Consider the following 27267-nt stretch of genomic DNA (forward strand, 5'->3'; position numbering starts at 1 on the left):
CTGAGGAAGAGGTGGGAAGGAGCCGGTAAACTGTCACTTTGCTGCATTCCGGGGGTAAAAAGACGCTCACCTCTCCTGTGTTTATTGTGTCTCGTGAGGGTTTTCTTGTGACGCCTGTCAGATGTCATCTTCATGGAATGCTACCTAATGATATAATTGGGTTTCTGTGGGTGTGTATTAAACTCAAAGGCAGCCTGTTCTAAAAATCTGAAGGAACTCTTCAAAGAACAGTTTGTATATTGTTTTAGAATCTGCCTTGATGGGGTCCTATCCGTCTTATATAACAGGAGGATGTCCCGCATATGTCAGTGGTTTGTAAGGGCCAGTTAAAGGATTGGGTCTTTCCCTGGCAATATTTAAGAGGAGCGCCATTGTTGTGAGTGACCTGAGCCACCAATCCTATGCTGATGTCTTCCTTTCTTTTTCCTTTTGAAAAGCAGCAGAATAAGCTGAAACCCTAGTCCATTTGTATAGTCGGGACAAAGAGAGACCATTGTGGTAGGAGGGGTGGAGGGGAGCTGTCGGTGGAGGTAGGGGTGCAAGGGGTCAGGGGGGGCAGAGAGGAGTTAGTCCCGACCCCTGCTGGGTGGAGTGTGGGGGCTCCGGGGCGGTGGGGGAGTGCAGGTCAGGTAGTGTGTTTTCTCTCTGTCTCTGAATGATGAGCCGAAGTTGCAGCAGTATGCATTTATCCAGCTGGAAGAGGCTTCAGTAGCAGAGCAGCAGCAGGGCGGGGGAGGTTATGTGGAAGGGAGGGAGGGTGAGTGACGGGGAAGCCAGCGCTCTGCCTCTCTCACGCTCCGACAGGAGTTTATTCTGCTCCAGCTGCCTTCACCACAGCACACAGGGCGAGCAGGACAGAGAGAGAGAGGCTCGGGACCTGTTTGATATCACAGCGATGACTTACAGCACGTACAGAGGGGATTGTACACTGGATTCTAGCGCTTGGAGTTGACCACACTCATTTATTGAAGTGTGATATTTGGCCTGGTGCATAAATGCTGTCGCTGGGCAAAATGCACTCCAGAGCAAAGTCCCGGAGTTGTGACAACTACCTGAGCATTAAGGTACAAGCTTTAAATGTGTCTTCATCAGTTTCACAGAGACTTCTTGGACGTTTCTGTGTCTTTCTGTGTATTTTTGCATGCGTTTCAACTGGTCTGTATCGAGTGTAAACCGTGTGTTGTTGTGCACATAAAGGCGGATGTTTTTAATGTCTCCGCTCATGTTGTAGATGTAGATGGCTCATGTTTTGACTTCTTGCTCTGTAGCCACAACATAGCAGGTTCCTATTTAGACATGCATGAAGTGAGGGAGAATGCTGATCCAGCATTTTATTATTACTCCGTATATTTATATCCCTCTATTTCGTTTTAATTAAATTTTTTTCAAGGTCTTTTTTTTGTTGTTGTCAAAGTAAACATACCAACATACGTCACAGCGTGTAAGTGTTTGCATTTTTGTCTGCCGCTCTCTGATAGTTGCCTGTTTGTGGTACTCTGTGTTCACTTTGAAGGACATTAGCAGTGTAATTCTTCTTTGATGGCCACTCAACTTGTTCTCAATCTGTCGAATGACGATGACAAACTGAATGTGGTGATTAAAGACACATTAGGCGTTCAGCACTAAACCCTGCAATTGTAGACCATAACTCATAAAAACCAAAGCATTTCAAAGCTTGAATTTCCTTCTTCGGTAGATACAGACGTGGCTGTATTTTGGCCATCATGGTGGCAATGGTGGGCTTTTCTCCACCAAAGTGTTCTATTTAGCATTTCTAGAGTCAGTGAAATGCACAGGTTTGTATCCTCTCTGATAAGTCTGTTTCCTTTATCATCCTCCCACTGGTTTTGGTATGCCCCCGTGCTATATTTACTCTGCAGAGGTATCAACAGACTTTGTTAGTCTCCTTTGTCTCTCCTGTCACTGCTCATCACTGCTCCGATTGGCTGAAGGACGAGCATTCACTTTTTGTCTTGCTGTTGTTGGGGTTTCCTCGATGCAAAAGCCCTAATCAAATGTGTGGATGTTTTTTTGTGTTGTATACAGTACAACATCTATCTATAGGGTCTGTCAGCGCTGCCCAGGAACAATATCCTGTCAGTGTTGTTTGCATCCTGTAGGACAAAGTCATTAGGTGACGACATAAATCAGGTCTTTCTTTTAACAACGTGGGAATCTGTGAAATCTTCCCCCGTGCTCTGTTGGGGTACAGTTACATTTGGTCTTATTTAGGAAGGAAACTGCGCAGCTGTCTCTCCGTCTCTTCATCTTTTGTTTTGTGCTTTTTAATGACACAGTTTGAGAAAGTGTGCCATACACTTAACCTATCATATGTACATATAATTAGCATGTAACAGTCAAGCCATAGGAATGTTGATGTAAATTAAAGGGAAAATAAAAATAGTATATTTGGCTTAAGCGGGTGGTCCAGTTTATCACCTCCAGACTTCCATTATTGTTGATCTCGCTGTCTCCTCATGGACCAGCTGTGTTTGGCACACAATCAGTGTCGGCTTCACGGGGTTAAAGTTTATCTGCTCAGATAACATTATAACATTTACTGAAGTGTCTTTCTACAATGCCTTTCTAATAGGCCACTGTCCACTGGAGCGTGTGCTCTGTCGTGTTCATACACAGAGACGTAGTTTCTAACGTATCTGTATGTGTGTGTGTGTTTTGTTTTAATTTGATAGGAAGTTTGTGTCTTTAGCTTCGGTGCTTGTTAGGAGGGACTTGAAGCAGAAGTCAGATAAAAGATCAGCAAACTGCATTTAAAGCTCCCAGTAAATTTAATTTAATCGAGCAATGCTTTGATTTAAGATCTTTGTATAGCAAACATCCTAAATGTATCCAGAGTTATTAGTACAATGTTGAGATCTTTTCTCTGACTTTATATCACAGCCTCTCTCCTCTCCTCCTCTCATAAGATAGGATTTCTATCGCCACAGATCAAAAGCTGAATCAAACTGCGGGTTCAATGGTAAGGTCTCACTAGGCTCTTTTGTTGGCGTCCTGGCACCTGGAGCAGGGCAGGTCTGAGCAACCTGTGGCCATTGTCAGACCGCTGCCTTTGAGGCTGTTGGTTAGTGAGCAGTCTGTATGGGGGCTCCAGGGCTCTCCTGTTACACTCCCCTGGTGGCTTCATGCTCCACTGGAGGCCTGGTAGGCAGCGCCTTTTGTGTCCCTGACCCACTAAATGTGTCAGTGACCACCTCTCACTCTCTCTCTCTGTCTCTGTAGGTCTCTCGCTCTTTCTTTCTCTGCGATGCACCCCTTCTCTCTTTCTGTCCCTCTGACTTTGATTCTTTCCTTCTTCCACTTTGTGATCAGACACATGCTTTCAAAGGTGCTGTACTTTGAGTTACCAGCTCACTTACAAGCTCTGTGCACCTTCTGAACAGCTGGTTTACTGATGGTGCAGACAAAAAGCATCCCACCTGGAGCTCGAAGCCATTAATTACCACCTCGGTCCTCCTTCACACAGGCGGCCGCGTACAAAGACCTGGCATCAGAAGGGGAGGGACTTCCCAATCTGTTCCTGTCGTGGCTGAGGGACTGAGGCTAGACATACACAACCGTACACACTGCATTCCTCTGTGGCTCAGAGCGGATGGGATGCTCAGCTCGTGTGGCTAAGCTCAGTGGTTCTGCTTAGACATGCAGATATATCTCCCACTAGCCAGGTGACACTTTTTGAAAAGCTTGCCTGACAATAGAAAGCAATTATGTTGAACCTGATGTAAGTTATGATCTACGGGGTGATGATGTAATGCACATTTGTCACTACTCTGAAGGTAAACACTGTGTCATGCAGATATTGTTCAGATAACTGTGGTGTTGTGTCCATGTTTTACCATTGGATTGCGTGGACAGGAACCTGTGCAACAGCTTGAAAAGCATTTGATCAATCATTGATCGCACTTATGTGCAATAATCATTCTTCAAAACACTACCTCTGACGCTACCACTGTTTTTTTTCTGCCCTGGGAACCTCAAGAGAAACTTGTTGGTGTGTCCCAGCGATGTAGTGAGGGCTTTCCTCCCATTGTTAGCTTTCCTCCAATAAAACTCCATGTTATTCTTCTCCTCCCGGGTGCAACAGTGACTAATGCCCGGAGACATTTTTGTCTCACTAAGAGCAGGCTGACTGCTAATGGAGGTGGGTGCTTTGTTTTAGGGCCCCAAACACTGTACAGCACATACCACTTAGAGAGGCGGAGTACACAATGAGCGCCTTGTAGTGGAGTCGTGGCATGTGTACCAATGCACTGAACTGTAGTCACTCTCCTCTAATTGATGGTGCTGAGCTGCTTAGATCAACAGGACAGATCCTACAAAAGGGTGAAACATGGGCTGTCTGACTCGCTAAATTCTCCGGAGCACAGGCGACCTCCCGATTTTCCAGGCGCCTGTGTTTTACACACTTTTCTTGATGTGTAAATGCGACGAATACAAGTGAAAGTTAGGAGCTGCGTCCTCACCCCCCACGTTCTTAGGCATGGTGCGCAGTTGTCATAGTATGGGACTTTCCCTGGGCCTGCTATCTATCCGCATGGTTATCACTGGAGGCAGATGTCTCTATTCCACTGTTGTGTTCCACTCGGGAAGGACAGATAGCGGAGGGATGTTTGGCCTTGGCTCTCACTGCTGGGAGGAAGGTCATTGCCTGAACCGTGATCATAACTACAACAGCAGGTCATCCTCATCCAGGACTGCTGTAATCCCAAATGTCCAGTTTCATCCCCAGACAAGTTGTAGCTAACAGTGTCGGACATGCCGTCTGCTCCGGTGGGGCCAGTTGGTGGCGGCCCAGGTCATGTAGGGGGTCAGGTAAAAGTCAGCGATGACATGGTTGTTATTAGTGGGTAACATTTCATCTGCCCAGCCTCGACTGGAGTCCAGTCTGTACTTTCCAGTTCTGCTGTTTGTGTCCGCTGACAGTGACGTCACTCCGCCAGGTGTTTCCCCTCTCCCTGATGGAAAGACCATCATGGCTGCCATTTCCTGTCATGTTCAAACTTCCTGACTGTCTGACTAAGTGGCATCATGCTCTAATGTTTATCTGGTTGATTTCATGTACAGTAAGCACATCCTTGTTATTTGGGCATATTCATGCAACATTTATGATGTTTTTAATCACGTTGGTGGCATGGTTCTCAGCATGGTCCGCCAGTCTGTTGGTCACTTTGGTCCAGGCGGTTATATCTCAATCCTACTAATGTTTGTGATCCCTGACGTTTAATGAATAATTAAATTAAGAAACGTCCGTTAGCCTGTGCTGTGATCCATATTTACTGCAAATGCTAGCATGTTAACATGCCAAACTACCGTGATGTACATGATAAGCATTATATCTAGCTGCTAAATATGACCATGTTAGCATTGTCGTTGTTACGTGCTGAACATTGGTATTATGCTGAGCAAAAGTACAGCCTCACTGAGCCACTAGCATGGATCACCGTAGACAGTGGTGATGATTAAACTCATACGAAAATAAATCTGTTAAACAAAATTAATGTTTATGTTTTAGACTTGTCTCTATTGTTTTTTTGTTTAGTTCTGTGTTTTAATTAGCTTTTTACTTTCACTACTTCCACACATCTGAACATCCATACAATGGAAAGGGATCACAAACCAAAAAGGTTGGGAAAAGGCCTTTGATGTAGCTTTGAGCCTTCTTGTTACCATAACATATTGAGCACAAACTTGCCCTGATATAAAGATATCCAACCTAACCCAGCTCCTTTCCCCCCCTCAGGACACTGAGTCTTTGGACAGCTGCATACAGAGCACCTTGTCGGCCCTGTACCGCCCCTTCAGTGCCACAGCTGCCACCGTCCTGTGGCAGCTCTTCAGTGTGGTGGAGAGGCAGTACAAAGGAGACGGCCTCCGCTGCCTCATTGACTTCTTGCTTCCTGCCAAGAGGATCCTGCAGATAATCCAACAAGAAACCTGTGTGAGTTGTTGCAAGATGTGGGACGGCAGGTTAAATCCATATAACCTTCGGGGATTTATTTCAGAGTTCATGTTGAGTTACAACAGATTTACCAGCTACTAACCCAAGTGATTTCATGCACCGTTGGAAATAAAATGTTGAGAAAGGGGAAGTAAAGTCTAAACAAGGAAAATAAGACAAAAGCACCATGCATCCCTTTCATAGGACACGACAACTGATGTAAACAGTGAATAATAAACATCTTGAGAGATAAGCGACTGATGTGACAAGACAGAAACATGTTGTGATAAAAGAATGTGAGAACAGTGGTGCTGAGTGTGAATATCGTTGCCGAGTAGGCAGAGGGAGACTCCCACTGAGACTGAGTTGATTATTGTTCTGAAAACAAACTGAAAAGCAGCCAACTTGAAAAATTGTGGCCGGTTTGAGAGGCTGCCATGGACTCTTGGGCATAAAGTGAAATTCAATATTCTCTCTCACAAGCTTTGATTGCTGTGTGTTGGGACTCTACAACCAAAGCACTGAAACTTTATTCCTCTGTATTCATCTCCGCAGTGATTACACTGTGACGATAGCACAGAGCAAGCTTCACCTAAGCCTAGCCCCTGAGAACGGCTCGCCGTGCATGAGAGCCTTTGTATTGCAGGCAATATGAGAGGCTTCAGAGGAAGATCAAGTCCTCGGTGATTGCCATGACATTGATAAGAGATGAAATGAGCCTGTTTTCTATTCTGTCACAGTGAAGGCTTGTGTTTTGGTTGCTGCGAAACCAGGCCTGATCAGACAGGTTTTTCCACTGACAGTGATTCATCCAGCTCGTCCCATGAAAACATCTTGCCACTCCATTAAAGTTAAACATGTGTTTGAACACAGCGTTGCAGATGTCAGTCATACCACAGCTGAGCCATGACACCCAGAGGATAATCTTTTATGGTAGCGGGTATTGACTGATTTCTCTGTTTTTCCCTCAGGTGAGGTTCAGAGGACTGCTATTCTATCATGAGGGGTGGCCCCTCTGCATCCATGAGAAGGTCGTCCTGCAGCTCGCCCCTCTGCACAAAGTGCGTCTAAAGCAAGGAGACTTCTACCTACAGGTCGTCCCATTAGGCCGCAAGACTGCCAAGTTGGTAATAAAATGTCTGTCGGGCAGTGGGCAGGCCATCACAGAAGTCCCCATCACAGAAAGCATGTATGGTAGCGTCTTCACAGCTGAGTTCTTGCAGAATGTAACACGTGAGCGAAACCTGCACCCACTACAGAACTGCCTGCTTACCACTGGTACGGCTGTGTACAGGACGCCGTGGAAGAACGTGGTCAACCCACTGTTTGTCAGCAGCACGGCGGACAGCATCATGCAAGCACACTGCGGCAGAGGTGGCTTCCGTGGCCACCTCAGCACCTGCAGCACCAGCGGATCCACCGGGACTCTGGACAGCCACCGCAGCTCCAGAGAGTCCCTGCACTCTCAGGGAGCCGACTCCATCTTCTCTGAGCCCACCTCCCCAAACAGACGCCACAGGGACTCCAGCAGTGAGAACGGTGCTACGCCAGTCATTAAAATGGAGAGACCCACTGAAGAGTGTGGGACAGGGAGTGAGGATGGTGGTGGGAAAGAGAGAGGGTCTAAGATGCTCTCTTTTAGTACAGACCTCAGCAATCCAGGGCCTCGGCGCCGCCTCCCAAGGGACTCTGTTGCATTTGAGAGCCGGAGACTTTTCAGGAAATCTTACATGGAAGCCCTGCAGAACCCCATGAGCCTGGGATCCAGCTCTGAATCGATCCTGGAGGAAAGCCCGGAGCACAGTACTAGCCTTAGAGAGAACAGCGTGACACCAGGCAGCAGCCCCGACACCCGGACATCCTCCAGAGAACACTTATCTCGGAGGTTGGGTAGCCGGAGCTGGCTCAGCGGTGATGACTCCAGACCCAGCACGCCTTTACTCTACTTACAGAGAGGCCTGAGGAGCGCAGAGAGACGGGCAGAAAGACGTTCAAAGTCACTGGAGAGGACTAACAAGGCAGGCCAGGTGAAAGGCCACCGGGAGCGATCCTCTTCTGGAGGCTCAGTCAGCACCTCCCCCAAAAAGCTGATGAATGGCTACACTCTTCGTTTTGGGAAGCTGGATCTGGAGGCAGCTTTTCCTGGTTCTGAGAGGAGAAGCAGCAAAGACGAGTCAGGTATGTAAAGTTACTACGACGCCATATGTACTTTGCAAATTAACATTCTACATTCAAAACATATAACATGTTGAACACTCACCTGTAAACAGTATGAAGTAGATGAAATCAGCTCCATCTCAACCAGCTAAAAATGCTGCTCACACATTTTGTACATTTTGCTGATAATAGTACAATGCTGGTTTAGCTACTTGTAGTTAATGGATAACGCTATCCCTTAACTAAGTCCAGCAATTTGATTGTTTTTATGTTATTGCCAGAATCTCTTGAAAATACTCAGACCAACAATATCAAGTATTTTCTGTGTAACCAAAGCATGAAAAGGCTTAATTCTCTGTGCCAACAGACCTTCCTGCTGGTCTAAAAACTGTGAAAAACACATGATGTACGTGGTGCCATGAACATGGGCACTATTTGAGTCAATCCCATATATACTGATAATGATAAATACTCAATAGAGCATCAAAATATGTACAAAAATCTATAGTTGGATATAGTACCCCAATAGTTTAAACTTTTCTACTTTTCCTATAGTTCAGCTGATTTTGGAGTTTGCTTGGCTTTTTTGGGAGGGAACTACATTTTCTTTTGTAAAGATGTATATCTTCAGGAGGAATGAGTGTCAAAACAAAACCTTTAAAACCAACTTCTTCAATATTGACTGTTTTGTTTTTCTTCAATCATAATAACAGTCCATGACTCATCATGTCTCTCTTATCAAATACTATAACCTAAGGGTGTGAAACCCAAATGTCACTGGTGGTTTCTCATCAGGCTGAGTAATCATATAGCCTGCAGCAGTGGTTATTCATCAGGTGGCTGCAGTTGGAGTCTGAGTTGAGACAGATCTTAACTCTGGAGCGTTAACACTGTCATTGGTGAGAGATTGATTTTTCAAAGCCCACTCTGTGTGTTCTTTGGCACGTTCGGGGGACAGGTATGGCCCTACCCTGGAAACAGAACTTTACTCATAACACAGTGTTTTCTTTACCGCTGTCAGTCTGTTTTGTGTTGTTCATACAGAGTAGCTCAGGAAAGCGACAATGCCAGAGTACCACCTCGGGAATCAGGCTGTTTTTTTAAAAACACAGATTCTTCTGTGAATTGAAAAATGAGGTGAAAACTACCTGAGTTTATTGACTGATTTGATAAATAAAGGTGATTCTATTTAATATTTTGATTTAAATGTGTCAATTACACTGCAGAAACAGCAGAAATACAGTAGTTAAATCACATCACTGGTGCTTTCCTGAGATTACCTCAGAGGGGATTGTATTTCAGCTGTTGCAAAGCAGGTTTCTCACAACGACGTTTCAAAGGCAACAAAGGATCCTGTAAACCCTGTAAACCAACCACAGGACCCCAGCATCCCACAATGAGAAGACCCTACAGTGTTATTGGGGCTGGGGGCTGCACTCGTCCCAGATGGGTTGGCTCATTTATAAAAGTTTCCTTTGTGAATCAATCAGCCACAGGGGATCCACGGAAAAACTCCTTTCAAACTACGCCCGTGTCTTTGGAGAGTCCATTCAGTCCAGAAACACAAGACCTAACCTGCCCTGACTCACGCTCCTCTGAAAAAAAATACTCCAGAAGGGTCAGATTTAGTCTTGATATGAGCCGGCCAACTCAAAAACACGTACTCGTATTTATGCGATCAGTCAGTCAAAGCTCCAGCAACCAGAGCAATTAAGCCTCTTTGAGAGCGAATGTGTCGCACGGGCTGCACAAAAAATGGACTTTCACACAGGACAATACTGAGGAGGCTTTACTCTACGTTTGTCACTTCCTCTGAAAACAAAGCAATTTAGGAAAACATGCAGCAAACACAAGCCTAGCCGCACAGTCGCACAGGAAATGCAGTGACTGTTTGAAGACAATAGAGGCTGAGCTGGGAGGGTTTACTATCACAGGCCAGAGCAAGACAATACAAGAGGCCTCAAACTGTTAAAAAACACAACACACAACAGGTGACCATCAGACATACATCCAGAGTCACAGATCAGTAGAGTTGCTTGAGCAATGACCCAGCAAGGCTATTGTAAATAGCCCGTCAGTTCCTGGATGACTGATGTCTGTGTTTATGTCTACGCTGCTCTCTGTGAATGGAAATGTTGGTCAGCTGGCCAGTCCAACGCTTTGGTCCAGTCTGAAATATCTCTACAACCATTGGATGGTTTGCCATGCAACTAACGTTCCCTTGGGGATGAATCCTTATATCTTTGTGGATCCCACCACCGTCAGAAATTCACTCACTTTTGTACTTTTTGACAAAAAAAACAAACAAACCCTGCAACGCTCTTAACATTCCCATCAGTCTCAGCTTTGTTTGAGGGAAATCAAAATTCTGGTGCGCTCACAGGCTACACTACGATGGTGAAACTAGTAAACATTACACCAACTAAACATCAGCATGTTAGCATGCTGGTATTAGCATTTAGCTCAAAGCATCACTGTGCCTAATTATAGCCTAACATGGCCACAAGCATGGCTGTCTCTTATTATATGGTATTTAAAATGTTCTCATAAAATATAAGTGCTGTTTCACAGCCTGGTTTGTAGACTGTAACAAGGAAAGCACACTCAAGAGTACATCTGATAGTAAGATCAGTGAATTTACAACAAATTAGTAGAAATTCATGAGTCTGCAAGATCAGTAGGGTAGGAAGTGGAGGAGCTGCATTTAGTAAGTAATGCAAGTAAGTCAAGTTGATTTAGTATCTCCTATTACAGAACAAGGTCACCAATACAATCAATGAAGGAAAACCCAGCAAAAAAGCTGTGTGTGGGTCGAGGAGATCTTGCTGCTCTGGCATGGCCTCTATTAACAGGGCACACCGGGCCCAGATGTGGACCACACCAAAACCCCTGCAAACTGGAAAACAGCGAGTAGCAAACAACCAAATCAGACAGACTGTCACACTTTTTACTACAAATCTAAGACCAAAGATGCTACTAATGTTTATTTTTATTTTAATGAATATATTAAATAATCTGCCAATAATTTCCAGTTATTTTAATCAATTAATCATTCTAATACAGTTTCAGAAAATAGTGAAAAATGCAATTTAGTCTCGTCTAAAGTGACAGAATTCAGAAAGTCAGAATTCTTGCTCTAACGCTTAAAACAGACATATGTTGGCATCTTAGCTTGCGAAATTACTGAAAAAGATGATACATTTTGTTGCTGATTATTGTTCTGCCGATCAACTAATTGATTCATTAGATAATGGGTGCAGGTTTCCCGTATCCATTTTGACATTCACAGTACTTGGCCAAGTCTACAAAGAGTCAAGTCCACAAACTGTGTCAGGAGCATTCCTGAAAACGAAGCCTGGAGGTATGGGAGGCTGCGGAGTAGGATGTGAAGATATGGGAGACCAGTAACGGCATGAGTAACCCACGACTCTGACTAAACACCTGGTCTCCGTGATGAGTCAGGGTGAACTCACTACGAGAGCACACCTATGTCACCAATAATAAACACTTTCTTCATGACGTGTTACGGTTAGCACGGAGGTGAAAGGAAGCTTCTAATTTATATTGATAGTACTGTATTTTTGTACGGTTGTAACTCAGTAATTATCGCTTAGACAATATGTGCCCACTATTTATACTTATTCCTACAGGACAGCGTGATGACAGCATCGACGGTGAGAGCAGGAGGCACAGGCACAGTGGAGAAGAGTCACACATTCCCAAAGCTCCAAACGGGACGGCCATCAGGCCGGCTTCGGCGTCAGGCTCCTCCCACGAGATTAACGCCGCCCTCCCCAAATCGGTGTCAGAGGTCAATCAACAGCTGCTCACATCGGGTGCTGTGATCCTGCCAGGTAGCGGACGAGCGATTAGCACTCAGCTGATCTAAATTTTTGATGCATTTCAGTACATTCACTTTACAACACATTTACACATCTTTCTGACTTGGAATAACTTTGTTCCTTTTAACTTATCATATACATTATGATATATAGAATAGAATAGAATAAATCTTTATTGTCCACCAGGGTGGAGAATTATCTTTGGCTCACCAAAACATAGAACACATATCTCAGAGACATTTAGCTTGACAGATGGCAGCACAGACAAGGCAGAATATGGTTAAAAAGGTTAAAAGAAACAGTAGTGTGTGTGTGTGCGTGTGTGTGTGTGTGTGTGTGCTTGCTTTTAGAACATTCGTTTTTTTTAGTTTATGGATAAAAATTGTACTTTGATCTCTGGAAAAATGCTGAAATGCAACCCTGGATATTGCTTTGTCAGACCATTGCTTTTTGTGCTCTTATTTATAATTTAGCAGATATTTTTAAAAACAAGTACTGTTGTAAATTACTGCTGTAAATAACATTAGAATGTGATCTCTTCCAGGAAACAGAGATCGCAGTGGGAGGGCAGTGCTACAGGTGTGCACGAGAGCTCAAGTGTGGGCAGGTGAGAGTTGCACGGTCAGTGACCTCACCTGTTTACTAGGCTATTACTACTCCACGCTGCGGTAAGTCACGCATACTCTGGCTTTACTTTGTCTGTCTTCACTAGCTCTCACACCTGTCTCTTTAGCCCTCCAGGTGAATGTGACTGCTGTCCTGTTCAGTCTTTATTAATACTTTCCTTTATTTTAATACATTCATTTTTCCAATTGTCCTAAACCCTGTAGCTGTTATTTAGAGCTTCTAGAGGAATGAAAACATCAGTGTTATTTATATAGGACATTGTCCATAAGCTTGAGAATGAAAAAGTCTTGTCAGTCTCAAAGTGTTTCTCATGTAGCCGTTGTTATATATTTGTTTATGTTTGTTTAAATGTGATTGACATTTTCCAAATTCTCTAGACCCATCTACAAATGTCCCTAAATGATTGTACACTTCTGTGTTAAGGTTTTCCTCGTTTATCAGAGTGTATCCATTTTTTTGCTTTCAAAATATGACGTCGCATGCAGTCGAGTGTTTGACAAAGACAGCACACTAAGTCTAATTACTTTGGTTTCAGGAAAGAAAGGTGCGATCAAGGCCTAACTGTTGTAATAGACAGCAGGAGGACGCAGCCTGTTCCAGTTCTGTTGTCATCTCTGTCTGAATTGCAGGTGAGTCCGCAGTGGAAAATATGTAATTACTCTCCAACACACGTCCAACGAGTTTTCAGGTCCGGCTAGATCTCTTTGTCTTTTTTTGTAGCGCTGCGTTTTCATGGATATTATTACACTGTGGCATTCCCTGCACATTTCTTATTGTTGTGTCTCTCCGCCTCAGACACACTTTGGTTTTCGTTTTTGTTGAAGAGGCACACCTTTAAGTTTGTGGTGGCTACAGATCCAAGACATTTTTCTGAAAAAAGGCTGGCCCCAGGGGCCCTTATGCCGAAGCCTGTGCTTACTTGTCTGTTTCTAACCGCACACTGTGAGCAGGCTGGCTGCAGCACACTTACACATCATCATGTTATTATGATGGGTTTTCTTACTCACTTCTGTAAACCACAACACATGCATACAAGTCAGTTTAATCTACATTATATTATATATTATGATCTATTCTCTTCATTTAACATGACAATATAAAATGATTGATTGTTTTTTTTCAGGCGTTAGCACCAAATGCACTTTACACTGTCCTGTTCCTGGTGGACAAGGAGACAGCAGCCAAACCTGAGAGAGACATCGATGTACAGGTAAATGAAGGCTCTTGTTACCAGATTGATGAGGTATTTCAGATAAACTGATGTATTCATGTTGCTGAATGCTAGATGTAAGTAGATGTGATTTGCAGTTATTCAGTAATAGTTGTAAATGGATGAGATAACATTGAGATTTGATGAATTCCTATCTAATGTCATCAGCATAAGGCCGTGATGACAGATATGATCAAACTGAGTGTCTGTTTGTGTTTTTCTTGACAGACGGAAACGCTGTCATCTCTGAAAGCCCTGCTGAAGCACATTGACCAAACCCAGCTCACACGAGACCTGGAGGGCACCTTCCACTACGACCACAACCACTGGATCCACTTCAGACAGGTGGGTGGCTCCGCATCATAAACATTTGTACACTCACTGTGGAGCATGGCGAGGGTGGAGGAAAAAAGAAGACTAATGACTAAATTACTGTTTTGCCAAAGTTAGATCGTAATAAGAAATGGCATCTCTGTTAATGAAGTGAAAAAATTGATATTCTTGAATCAATCCGGTGCATTTCAGACAGGGACTTCTCCAGAATGGCCTGCAGATTTCTAAGAACGCCGACAGGCTCCAGTAATTTATTATGTTTTGACATTTCTAGTGCTAAAAATCTCCCTCCTTCTGTTTCTCTCTACCTTACAGAAAATTGACCCATTTGCCAGCAGTTGTAGCGCAGCCATCTCCTCCCTCCAGGACTCCATCAGCACACTGAGCAACAGCGGCAACCTGAAGACCTCTAAGGTCAGACCCAGACCCCTGCAGGCAGTCTGGCCTTCTGATTTACGTGTCTCCGCTGACACACAATAGCTCTCTGCTGGCCTCTTTCCTTTTAACCAGTGTAAACAGTTGACGAGGGTGTTTTATGACTCCCTCAGTGCTGTTGAGTTCAATAACAAGGTTTAGTTTAGTTTGAAAAATACAGATATTGAACTTCCTGTCATGATTTGTATGTTATTTACTGTTGTGGGTGTTTAATTCAGGCAGTGTCCGAGGTGATGGAAAAGCAGAGGCACCTCATGAAGTGTGTTCTCGACGACACGCGTCTAAACAGACTTCGTCTAGAAGGAGGAACGATCCTCGCCCGCATCAGGAAGGAAGAAGCCTGCGACAATGAAAACTACAGGTACTGTAGAAGGAATGTGTGGACTCTCAACCACATGAGTCAAAATGAATACAAGCTGTGGGGATAATAACATCAACTTCTCCTAACCTGTTTGGCCCTCTCGTTGTTTTCCTTCCTCATTTAGAGATGCTGTAAACATGTTGAATGCACTGTACAACCAAGTAGATGAAGAAGTCCATAAACTGGTGATCCTCTCCAACAAGTCTCAGAAACAGTTAGAGAGCCTGTTGGACGTGTGCAAGTTTGAGGAGCAAACAGAACAGGCGAGCTACAACTATTTCACTTTTTTACTTGTTCATCTGTGCTGCTTATTTTTCTGCTGCTGTGCTTCTCTCGACCAAATGAGATGCTCAATCAATAAACGAATCGTCTTCTCTTTCCAGATCAAACTGTGGTTCAGCGTAGAGGGAGAGAAGCAGCTCACACCTCTGGAGTCGCTAACGATGTCTGTGGCCAAAGTCAAGGAGATGCGAGAGAGCTTGGACCAGTTTCTGGAGGAGTCGGTGGTAAATGGGACCGCAGTTTTGTTTTGATTGTTTTCACAATAGACAAAAAAAAATGCAAATAGTCAATCGCAGATGACAATATCATGTTGACGTAGAACGTCAAAATAAAATGGAAAGTTTGTACCAGTAGTTGCTTAAATTTAAATACTTCCAAAATTGATTCTGTGGTGAGTTGAATTCCTGTGCCTCAAAAGATTTTCATGTTTCATCCTGATACAAGACCCCTAGAACTGTGATACATTACCTAAACAGAGGCTTGTGGGCCACAACCTATGGAACATTTTGAGTAGACAATCAGTGCTCAATCCGTTTTGTCGTCATCCCGACAGCACCAGCAGAGGCACGGCCTGCAGCTGGTGAAAGCGTCTCCAGAGTCCCTCCCGGGTTCGGTTCTCCTTGACTTTAAGCAACATCTGGGCTCCGTCTTAAGCAGAGTGGAGAGGAGGAAGGCCCAGCTAGACATCTTAGCCAACCTGTATGAATTTTATGACTCGGTAAGTATTTAAAGCTAATGTGGCTATCCTGTCAAAACTTACATTTCATCATATTTGAAGATTAAAATCAGAGTGTTTTATAATAAGTATCATAATGCTTACATTCAAATCTGCAGGCGAACCAGTGGATGGAGCACTGCCAGGATTATTTCCGTCATCTCAATCTGGACACGACAGGTGTCGCAATTTCCCCGACTGTGGTGCAGGTCCTGCAGGATTACTACACCGAGGCATCCAAGTTCTCCGTGGACAACTTCAGCACCCTGAACGACACGGTGCTCTCCCTGGAGAGTCCTCAGCAGCTGCAGCAGTGGAACACAGTGTGGCACAAATGTCAGCAGACCAAACAGCAGTTGGAGGAGACTTTGGCCCGAGCCATGACGGCAGCCCCGAACTCCACGGCTGCTGACGAGGCGGCTTCTTTAAAGACGGCAGAAAACCAGTTTGCTACAACAGACCTGCAAGGAGCGAAACCGTGTGTGCTCTTACCGACAGCGATCACACCATTAACTTTTGAGGACAACAAGCCGTTCTCCAAGAGCCCAACCAGTTCAATCTCCTCCACCTCACACTTTACATTCTCACCCGACTGCGACAGCAAACTGAGGCAGAGCCCGTCCATGTTCGACGACACGGACAGCGACTGCACCATCGACTCGACTATCTCTTGCCACTCGGAGCCCGTCTACTCCGGGGCTGCCCGCCTCCGCAAGCAGCCGCTGAAGAAGATCATGAAGAAGACCATGAGCTACGAGCTGACCCCGAGGGACAGCGGCCACTCCGACGTCAGCCACATCCATGGCTACACGGGTGTGTACATCAAAGGTTTGGAGGTGGCTAACAACGTGTCCGCAGAGAAGAAGCTGCAGAGGCCCGATGTGATGAGCCCTGCATTAGGACGCAGCCGCAGCATGTCCACGCCCTCGAGGATCCACAACCGGTGCAGCAGCGGAGACGGCAAGAAACAGAGCAGGTGAGGAGGTGAAGAACAGCATATACGGGGGTATTACTTTACATGTTGTATTTTAAAATGTGTACTGTATGTATTGAGCATGGAAAATATACCAGAAACATAAAACACTATGCAATTTGTGACCAACTTGTGTAAAACTTCAGTTAAGTATTTTCTACATAAAAATAATCTAACTGCTTTAAATCGGTCACATACTGTTTGGAGTGTATTCAAACGCGACGATTCCTTTGCAAACATAGTTTAGTTATGCTTTATGAGGCTCTTAATATTCACTGTATGATAAAACAATGCTGAGAAAATAAGCCTTATTTGAGATGCTCTAATAAGCAAGATTTTGTATTTTTAATGTTTCAAAACAATCATCTAATTGTGGTTCATTTTTCTTGTTGTTCAACTAAAGGTGTTTGATGTTATATTAGTCATTATAGCAGTGCACTGTAAATACCATGGATACTCACCATCATGTCGTTTTGTTCTCCAGTAAAATGCAGCACATCGTGGATGAAATGATCTCCACAGAGCGGGAGTATGTCCGCTCTCTCAGCTACGTCATTGAGCACTATTTTGCTGAGATGGAGCGCCTGGACTTGCCCCAGGACCTGCGGGGGAAACGCAGCATCATTTTCGGGAATGTGGAGAAACTGTGGGACTTCCACAGTCAGTACTTCCTGAAGGAGCTGGAGTCATGCGTCGACGCCCCGCTGTCCATCAGTAGCTGTTTTCTTAGACATGTGAGTCCAGACAGTCAGTCAGAGGCCCTGAGGCGGCGTGCTGACAGCCTAAAAACGGCACCCAACAACAGCGACTCTGCTGATGTGTTGACCTGTAGTTACTGTTTTTTTCCCCCCCCAAAACAACTGAATGTAGTAGTTTCAGGGTTTTACTATTACTTTTGTTGTTGCTCCAACGCCCATACAGTCACTCTTCGACAGCATAATGAACCTGAAATTACATTTACTGACTCTTGGGAGCTGAACACATCATAGTATCTGGCAAGGCGTACTGAAATGCATGCTTACTACTAAAGTCAGTGTTGTAACTTGTTAATCTTGTGTGCAGGAGGATCAGTTTGGAATGTATGCTCTGTACAGCAAGAATAAGCCCCAGTCGGACGCTCTGCTCAGCAGCCATGGGAACGAATTCTTTAAGGTGCGTCCGGAGACTGGTTGCATTCCTCACACACTGGCAGGTCAAATGCATGATGATTTATTATAATCCCTGTTTTAGGATTTCTAAAGAGTACAGACATTTGGTTTGAGTTCATTTAGAAACAGTGTCATTACATAGTTTGTCCACCAGAGAGCACTACAAGGGTGTTTTACTGAAAGTGTGCCACACAGTTCATATATTTGTCACAATTATTTAATAAGCATGTTTAAAGGATTCTTGTTTGTTTATATATTTATTTGAAAAATGAATATCTGCTTATATTTCTTTTTAACTTGTTGATACTTTTTATAGCTTTAATACTCAGGATAATAGTTGGTCAACACACGTCCGATTCCCAACACGTCTTCAACAGACTGTTTATTGGTAGAAAAATGCAAGCATACTGCAATAATGATCCTCTCGTTGTCTCTTCCCCAGAATAAGCAGCTGGAACTCGGAGACAAGATGGACTTGGCGTCCTACTTGCTGAAGCCCATCCAGAGGATGAGTAAATATGCACTGTTGCTGAAAGACCTGATCAAGGAGTGCAGTCAGTCCCAGGAGCAGGAACTGAGTGACCTGCGCACTGCAGAGGAGATGGTCAAATTTCAGCTTCGCCATGGCAACGACCTGCTGGCTATGGATGCCATTCGGGGCTGTGATGTAAGTAGAAATACATGGGCACAGATCCATGTGCTTCGCATTATGCTAAGACAATCTACTAAAACCACAAAGCTATTTTTGAACTGGAGGTCATCCTTCTTGTATACAGAGCGGAGTGAGGTCAGAGTCCCACCAGGAACTGTATTGTTCTCTCTGACGCATGTGTAACGGCCGTGCTTCCTCTCCAGGTGAACCTAAAAGAGCAGGGTCAACTCCGTTGCCAGGATGAGTTCATAGTCTGGTGTGGACGCAGGAAATACCTCCGCCACGTCTTCTTGTTTGAAGACCTCATTCTTTTCAGCAAGACCAAGAAGATAGAGGGAGGATATGACTTTTACATCTATAAACAGTCCTTCAAAGTAAGAGTTTATTGTTTGAGGATTGTGTTTGGCACGTTCTTCTGCTTGTTTAATAACAATAAATGGAGTTTCTTTTTAAATTCTGTTCTATTTAGACAGCAGAAATTGGTATGACTGAAAATGTTGGCGACAGCGGCCTACGCTTTGAGATCTGGTTCCGTCGGAGGAAGTCACAGGACACGTTCATACTCCAAGCCAGCTCCGCAGAGGTCAAAGCTGTGTGGACGGCCATCATAGGGAAGATTCTCTGGAGGCAGGCGCTCAGGAACAGAGGTGTGTTTTTAACTGTAACTTTGAGCTGAACTTTGAGCTGAACATCAATGTGACCCTTTCTCTCATTTAAGACCAAGGTTTTGTCATTAAAGATGTTCATCTCTGGATTCCAGAGTTGCGCATGCAGGAGATGGTTTCCATGGGGATTGGAAGCAAGCCTTTTATGGACATCAAGCCAAGTGATGCAGCGATCAGTGACAGAGCCATTGACTATATCATGAAGGGGTCAGGTGAGCTGCTCTTGTATGTATTTTAAACTTAGCCTGCTTTTATTTCTACCCCTTTTTTTTTTTTTTTTTTTTTGCATCTTTGTGATTGACGTTGTAAAAATGCAGATACACAAAATTTGTCTTTGCTAAAACCACAAAATCTAGCTTTCAGCTCACTGTGTTTGTCTCTCCCGACAGAGTCGAGGACCAGGGCGTCCATTGCGGTGTCTTCATTTGACCACTCCACTTCGTTCAAGAGACCTCACTCCACCATCTCCAACAGCAGCACCTCCTCCTCCAGCAGCCAGTCGTCCTCCTCCCTGCTGGGCTCGCTCAATCTCCATCTTTACTCCTCCCCCTCTCACCCGCACACTCATCCGTACCTGGTGACCGGCGTTCCCTCCTTTGCCCAGTGGCCCTACGACTGCATAGAGGAAGATGAGCTGGAGCAGGACACCGGGAGCCAGCCCTCCATGAGTGAGTGGCTATTTGACCTGCTGTAAAACCCCTAAGGCCCTTTGTTTATAGTTAGGTCAAATATTTTTTTGTTTTAAAGGTGAACATCAGATACAGAAAAAACATCAGGGGGTTAAACAAGATTTTAGAACTGTAGTTTAACTGTTAACTGTCATTTTCACTTTCTTGGGAGGACTTTGGCCAAAATCACCAGCTCATTTTTGCTTTTTTCCCTTCTTTTTCTTTTAAATTTGTATTACTGGAATGATTTTCTGAGCCGTCAATGTTGTAAAAGAACCTAATATAATTGAAACCGCTGTAATCAGCGTCGTCTTACAGCAACAACTTCTTGATGAGTGTGGACATACATATTGATGAAAGAAACTGAAAACAATGAAATCATAATAATATATATTTTGTTGCTCTATTCAAAACAAATACAAAAGTATTCACCCTGTTGGAAGTCATTAGGTTTTACTCTCTTACAGCATGAAATCAAAGTAGATTGAATTTGGCGTCTTTGACACTTGAAGAATGAAACAGATTTCTTTAAAGTGGTCTAAATGAATTACAAATAAAACATAAAAAGCAAAATACTTGTTTCCATAAGTAAGTGTCTTCTTTGCTGCTACCACTAGGAGTTGCCAATGTCTGAAAATCCCACACATAAGAGCTGAGTCTCGACTAACTCGACTGGCCACACAAAGAACTTTCTGTAACTTTTATCTCATATGCTGTTATAGTCATGCATCTTTCTCTTTGTGTCATGTGACAGTCACGGAGAGCTCAGAAACCTCCTCCCAGTGTACCTCCAGTGACAGTGTAACGGGGCTGAGTCCCCTCACTGGATCCAGGAACCCCAACAGTGTCATGGACTCCTACAACAACAACAACGAGGCCCCCTCCTTCCTGTGCTCCTCCACGCCTCCCTCCTCCGTCGCGTCTCCTTCGATATTCCAGAAAGAGGATGACCTCCAAACCCAAACCCAGGGCACCAAGTTCATCACAGCAGTGAGTGTTTGATCGTCTTCATCATCTTTAGATGACCATAAGTTCTCTTCATTCACACATTCATCTTCTTGTCTTCTTATAAATAGCTAAAAGGAAATCAAACCAACTACACAGGCTGATAAGACTGTCTGGGACATGGAAACCAGTGTGGGAAAACTAATTATATGAATAATTGGGAACGTTTTTATCTGGATTTCAGACTTTCAGAGTTTTTAAGGGCGCTTTCATGTTCGTCTGGTCCGGACCAGAGAAAAATTATACATTGTTGCATTTTAGTTCAGTCCAGTTCCTGTTCACCTTTTTACAAACGAACCAAGAGGAGGAAATATGACGTCATACAGAGTGACAGCTTGTTTATTGGACAGTTTAGACCAGTGTCATCAGAACAAACATCTCGTACTGTAATGTTTTGGGTCGTATTGCTGTGGGATTGCTGTCATACACTTAAGTACACAGAGTCTGAAACACGTGCAGCAGTTGTTTTTCCCCCACAATATCTTTATTGAATTTTCACAATGTTTCCAAAATACATAAATATACAGAAATAAGAGTGCTCTCACATCAAGGAAGACGTCAGGGATAACTAAATTATTGTCCAGCATTTAAATTGTCCTTCTTTGCAAGTCAGGTATTTATGAGATAACATAGAGCAACACTTAGGTGAAAGTATAAGTATATAAAAAAAACAAGACAAAAAAACAACAACAACCCAAACAATAAAGGTTTCTCTGCCTTATCAAGAGTTGGCCCAGGTTATTTCACTATTATGTGTGGATCAAAAATACAAATTTAGATGTACAGTTCACACAGAATAAAGAAATCAAACATCAAAAGAAGAGAAATTACTTTGGATCACTGCAAAGGACTACCGACATCTACGCCTCGTCAGCTTCATTCCCCACATTACTTAAGTCCACACTCTCCATATATTCCATAAAATGGCCCCGAATGTTTTGGAATAGTGGTAGTTTTCCTTTTATAATGTAAGTTATCTTCTCCATAGGTAAAGTTGTGGATATTTCCTTAACCTAGTTGATGAGTTTTGGTTTACTGGTACTCCTCCATGAGAGTGCTCTGACTCTTTTTGCAAGCAGTAAACATAAATCCAGGGCAGTGATTATTTTTCTAGACATGTGATGTCTATCAGGATATTACCCTAGAATAAATAATTTAGGGCCAAGAACTAATTTAATACCTAGTATAGTCTCTAAAGTTTGTTTAATCTCCCGCCAAAACTGTTGGGCTTTGAGAAGAGTATTGGTACGTGCAGCAGTTTTAACAGCTTTTGACTTTTGAATCAGGGAAAATATCAGCACCAACATGCATATGTGTTGATTTAATGAATAGGTTGTATACATGGCCTTATCCATATCAATTATAAGATCACTTCACCGTCAGCAGACTCATTTGTTAGTAGTTTAGCATTTGAAATCATGCTAGGATCACACACCTGCTGTCATATATCCTGTGATTTGGACGTTTGCTTTCACACCAAAAACTTATCACACCAGAGATCCAACTTTTCAAGACAGCTTTCACACCAGCCCAAAAGGAGCAGACGCTCGGGTTAAAGCAGACCGGACAGATGACCTGTGAGCGGGATCTGGGCGGTAGAGGATATTTGAAGCTGCCGTTTTTCACTCACCACCTTTTTGCTGTTTTGTTTTTACCAGAGCAAGAACTCTCATATAGCAGTAGGCCTCTCTACTGTGGTCTGACTCAGAGCTGAGGGGTTTTAGCTCAGTAAGTAAGTCAACATATGTTCTTCACAGCCTCACTAACAACTGTGAGGACCCCGACTGACTACTAATCTGTGTGAAAACGTGCTCTTCGGTGCCTGTGTTGCGTGCTGCATGGCGGTGTGTCCTGATGGGTTTGAGGGCGGTTTGCTTTGTAACCTTCTGGCTCGCTACACGTTTCCCTCATCCTCCCTTTTTCCTCTGTGCATCCGTTTTGACATGAGGGTGAAATATGCGTCAATATATGTTGTCAAGAGTATTTTATGTGTGTTTGAACACATGCATGCTCTGATGCAACCTTTGTTTTGGGGCTTTGGAATGCACTTCTGTTTTTTTGTGTGTTGTGTGTCGAACTATTTAACTTGTTGTTTTTATTTATTTTAGTTTTATATTTATTTATTCTAATGTTCAAATCCAGCATTAATTGTAGTAAAAAATACACAAAAATATTAAATGCATAAAATAGTACAATAATATGAATATAATATAATACAATACAAATAGCAGCAGTACATTGACCTGCTGGTTGTAGGAATTGTACTGAGCAGAATGAGATCAGCCTCACTGTAATGATATTTAAGCAAATTTAATTAATGTGGAATAAATGCACTGCTGCCCTTTGTTGTAAAACCTTAATGGCAATAAAATAGCCACATCCCACACTTTAAATAGAGATAATAGTTTGGTCAGCGTTTAACCAGAAAGATCCTAAAAGTAGCCTCACATATTTAAACATGTTTCTGTTAAAATGCTGTGATTTTGTGAAAGGTCAAAGTAATTTTTACTATATTATTTATGCATTTTATTGTGCTTCCCCGAAACCTCGCCTGCTGCACCGCTCAGTGTTAAGACGTGTTCTTTGTTGTCCCGTCAGTGGTAATATTAATTTTCATTAGCACAGTAATCTAGTCATAAACATTCATTTGTAAATTAATAGCGATGTTATGGACTTAAAGATTTCAAATATGTATGACTATGTACATAGTTTGACAATAACATTTCTTTAGCAATTAAAAAATATATATATATTTTTTTGAAATGCCAGAGTAAAGCATCTAAAAAAAATACATTTTTAATTTTCCACAGTTGAGTTTATCTCCAAAAGATTGTTTGAGTAACATTTTGCTTAAAAATCTTGTTACACTGGAGCAATTTGTTAAGTTTTACAAATTTAGGGTGACCCAATTATTGGTTTAACAAAATCTATAACCTCTAAAATAAGTGTTGTATGATGCCATTTTACAACTAAAAGGTGTTCTGACATTCTTCAGCTCGCATGCCGACACAAGTAAACTCAGCGAGTTTAAAAGGATGTTTTTCTAATTCCCCTTTCTCGTGTTTTCTTTCTGCGTAGCTGTGAAGTCGTCAGGCTGAATGATGCAACGCTCGCTTGTGCATCACAACGAGGAGATGCGAAGCAGAGGACCAGAGGATTTCATGGATGAAGCTCACCTTTAAAAAAACATTTCATTGTGATACTGTAAATTGAAAAGTGATACATAATATACACTGCCATGATGGTACGTCAGCGGTCTGTACATTTGTTTTAATGAGCTAGATACGAGTCGGTGTTTATATTGTAGATGAGTTTTATAGCAGGCAGATCTATCCGGATGGTCTTTTCTTTTGTTGCCAGTCTTTTTGTTATCTCAAGTTTGTACAGTTGATTAAAAGGTTTAAAAGATGCTGTATTCATTTCTTTGCCACAGATGACATGAAAAACATTTGGCTGCCGCCTGTAACACACAAATCCTGCACAGCTCGGTGCGGCTTTCTGTATGTGAAAGCAGCTGGGAGTGTGAATGCAGATGAAAATACATGCAGATATTTCCCCTGATAAAGAGCCGTGTCAAACCACACACACACACACACACAGCAACAATGCGAGGCCCACTGCTACCGGTACACAAAGCGAAGCAGAAGTTGATGAGCGTTTTTTCCTCTTACTTGCGACGAAATGACATATATTTACCACAAGTATTGTGTTCTCAGTCCGAGTCAAACATCAGACACAGACCACAGCCTGGGGCTCTGCAGAAGTCTCAGCTCAAAGCCACACATGGTGCACACACACAAAACAACAAGTCTGCTAATACAGATGCCAAATTGCAGAATTTGATTTGAAGTATTACATTTTCACGTCTGCTCGATCGAGCTCCATCACGGAGATTTTGCATGTTTCTCTTTAGAGAACCAGAAGCAGAGGACCGCAGAGACCGAGACCTCAAGCACCAACACGCAAAGTTCCAGCACCTCCATCTGTGAGAAACACAGAAGTTTTACACCAGCAGATGTGTGAATCTATTTCTGAATGTTTGTCATATTGTCTGCATGGTCTCTTACCCTCAAATGTTGATCGTCTTCATGACTCCAGTGAGCCAGGTCAACACTGATTAAACAAGCTGATACTGCAGCTACAATAATACAACCCCAGTTAACCATGAGGGACACCTGGAACACAAGCCAGGCATTATTATTGGATCATGTATCACCTGATTGCTGTGGGTTGTTTGTCGGGCGTGTAGGGAGTTGTACTTACAGGCAGTAATCCTGGATATTTGAACAACAGATTGGAAACGAGTCCAGCAATGATGAACTGCAGGGACAAAAAATGCAAAGTCGCTCAAATCTGGAAGACCTCATAGGTTCATCATGTGGTGCGTAGCTTTTTGAATTGGTTTAGTTGATGTTGGCCGTTTGAGCCGAGACTTACGAGCGCTCCGCTCAGCTGGGAAACTCTGAACAGACTGAAAAGAGAGTGTTGCATCTCCTGGGTTACTGCGAAGAGAATTCCCACGCCGACACTGAGGAGACCGCTCACAATCTGCACAGACTGGCACACGCAGAATGGATTCAGGACAATGCATGGGCTCTTACTGGATACACCAAATACACAAGGAATACAATACACATACAATATCTGTATGCCGCATGAATCGTGTAATTGATTCATGTTTGTTCCCCAAATTAGATCATCCAAATATCGATGATAGATGAACACGGTCTAAATGAACAAATAACATTGATTTAACCTTTGACAAAATACTGTACATATATTCACAGGAGGATTGTGTGAGCTTTTTACTAAGAACACCAATAAAAAGCCTCAACCAAGCGTTTCCTGTCCAAAGCGGCACAAGTTACGTGTAGGATGTCCCTCTTTTTTCGCACCTCTAATGTGGTTGCATGGAGTGAGATGTAAATGTATATTTTAGTGATGGGTGAAGAAAAAGTGTGTGTGTGTGTGTGTGTGTGTGTGTGTGTGTGTGTGTGTTTGTCTATCTTATCTACTGGGGTCATACACATTTTGAGACTTAATTATTAGGTCCCAAACCCAAGTTCAGTGCGAAGGATAAAATATGTAAAACTGGTGAGAGTACAACGCCGCCAACTCCAAACATACACCACGACGATCAGCCTCTGTGACACAATCTGGATGACAACGTGACCTCCTCAAAGGGGTTTCTATCGGCATGAAACTGAGTAGTTTTGGCACTCACCCCAAGTACAGCCGGTTGTTTCTGCAGCAGGTCATACAGCGGCCCTTTTTTCTCTGGTATGTGCTCTAAAGCCTGGTAATGTCTCGTCATGGGCGGCTCTCTCTGCCTGGCTCTGCGTGGTGCCTCATCAGCTCCATGGATGTCCATGTCAACACTGGCACAGGCCATGGTGCCTCTCTGACCTGGAGGGGTGATGGTGTCCTTTAATATGTTACCTGTGGCCTCTGAACATGGGACACAAACACGGCTGTAGCTTTAAAGAGGAGAGTACGTTGTGATGCGATGCCACACAACAATCCTGTAATAAAGTGTACAAATAAAGATTTGGCTGTTGTTTCACCATATTTTTGAGACGGCTTGTTGTTGTGGGATTACGTTATATTTGAATGTGTCATATTGTCAAAACGAAGAAGAATATCTTTCAATAAATCACCAGAAAGTACAGATTGGAAACAAAGAACCGTGAACAGCCAACAACATTTAAGAATAGAGTCAATCAAATCTAACACATTGAAGAGTCACAAACACTTCTGTTCCACTAACGTCCGTATGCAGACTTGAGGTGCCCACAAATTCATCCTCTCTGTGGCAAATATGTACGGCAAAGCTTTTTTTCAGTGCAATTCAGTGAAAATCTTACCTGGTTTGACTTGAGAAGTATGTTTTTCACTCTCTGCGTCCGTCTCAAAAAGGTGCCTCACTCTGGAGGCATGGTTTCCACTTCCCTGCATATTCTTTGAAAGATGAGGTCAGTTCACGCCTTCACTTCCTCTCTGACGCTGGTCCCTACCAATGTCACCATCTTCAGCTCAACACGGTGCAACATTTCTGATTCAACATTCAGACATTTCTGAACACAAATGAATGCAAATAGCAAGTTTTGGCGGCTTTTAAATGTTTACCAAATCAATACAATCAGTGAACAGGTGTGTGTGTTTGTGTGTGTGTGTTTGTGTGTGTGTGTGTGTGTGTGTGTGTGTGTGTGTGAGTGTGTGTGTGTGTGTGTGTGTGTGT

General features: G+C 43.3%; 2 protein-coding genes across 6 annotated transcripts; one reads left to right on the plus strand and one right to left on the minus strand.

Annotated features, from left to right (window-relative positions):
• Positions 1 to 825: 825 nt before the first annotated feature.
• plekhg4b (pleckstrin homology domain containing, family G (with RhoGef domain) member 4B) lies at positions 826 to 24437 on the plus strand. Of its 4 annotated transcripts, none has more exons than XM_084026464.1 (24): positions 826 to 1064; positions 5759 to 5956; positions 6928 to 8134; positions 11764 to 11967; positions 12500 to 12623; positions 13118 to 13211; positions 13706 to 13792; positions 14021 to 14137; positions 14441 to 14539; positions 14779 to 14921; positions 15046 to 15184; positions 15305 to 15427; positions 15757 to 15921; positions 16038 to 16894; positions 17376 to 17625; positions 17954 to 18043; positions 18482 to 18706; positions 18895 to 19065; positions 19161 to 19338; positions 19452 to 19568; positions 19746 to 20024; positions 20779 to 21014; positions 22688 to 22761; positions 24108 to 24437. In XM_084026464.1, the coding sequence occupies exons 1-23, from the start codon at positions 996 to 998 to the stop codon at positions 22730 to 22732; spliced, it is 5217 nt and encodes a 1738-aa protein (XP_083882590.1). In that variant the 5' UTR covers positions 826 to 995; the 3' UTR covers positions 22733 to 22761; positions 24108 to 24437. The 4 variants fall into 4 exon arrangements, with proteins under 4 accessions (XP_083882590.1, XP_083882589.1, XP_083882588.1 ...); XM_084026463.1 differs by having other exon boundaries at positions 22688 to 22757; XM_084026462.1 differs by having other exon boundaries at positions 22688 to 24437.
• On the minus strand, positions 23153 to 27204 carry LOC311024178 (uncharacterized protein). Of its 2 annotated transcripts, none has more exons than XM_084026468.1 (6): positions 26894 to 27204; positions 26254 to 26435; positions 25467 to 25586; positions 25293 to 25349; positions 25097 to 25204; positions 23153 to 25012 (listed from the first exon to the last, which is right to left on the minus strand). In XM_084026468.1, exons 1-6 carry the CDS (start codon positions 26982 to 26984, stop codon positions 24914 to 24916), a joined length of 657 nt encoding a protein of 218 aa, XP_083882594.1. In that variant the 5' UTR covers positions 26985 to 27204; the 3' UTR covers positions 23153 to 24913. The 2 variants fall into 2 exon arrangements, with proteins under 2 accessions (XP_083882594.1, XP_083882593.1); XM_084026467.1 differs by having other exon boundaries at positions 26254 to 26477.
• Between the last annotated feature and the right edge of the window lie 63 nt (positions 27205 to 27267).

Source organism: Eutrigla gurnardus, assembly GCF_963514095.1.
Source record: "Eutrigla gurnardus genome assembly, chromosome: 14".
Taxonomy (NCBI): domain Eukaryota; kingdom Metazoa; phylum Chordata; class Actinopteri; order Perciformes; family Triglidae; genus Eutrigla; species Eutrigla gurnardus.

Coding starts and splice junctions, on each gene's coding strand:
- plekhg4b (XM_084026462.1), top strand. CDS start 996: ATGCTGTCGCTGGGCAAAATGCACTCCAGAGCAAAGTCCCGGAGTTGT. Junction 5,957..6,927: donor TAATCCAACAAGAAACCTGT/GTGAGTTGTTGC, acceptor TTTTTCCCTCAG/GTGAGGTTCAGAGGACTGCT. Junction 16,895..17,375: donor GACGGCAAGAAACAGAGCAG/GTGAGGAGGTGA, acceptor TTTGTTCTCCAG/TAAAATGCAGCACATCGTGG.
- LOC311024178 (XM_084026467.1), bottom strand. CDS start 26,984: ATGCAGGGAAGTGGAAACCATGCCTCCAGAGTGAGGCACCTTTTTGAG. Junction 25,587..26,253: donor AACAACCGGCTGTACTTGGG/GTGAGTGCCAAA, acceptor TGCGTGTGCCAG/TCTGTGCAGATTGTGAGCGG. Junction 25,205..25,292: donor AATATCCAGGATTACTGCCT/GTAAGTACAACT, acceptor CTTGTGTTCCAG/GTGTCCCTCATGGTTAACTG.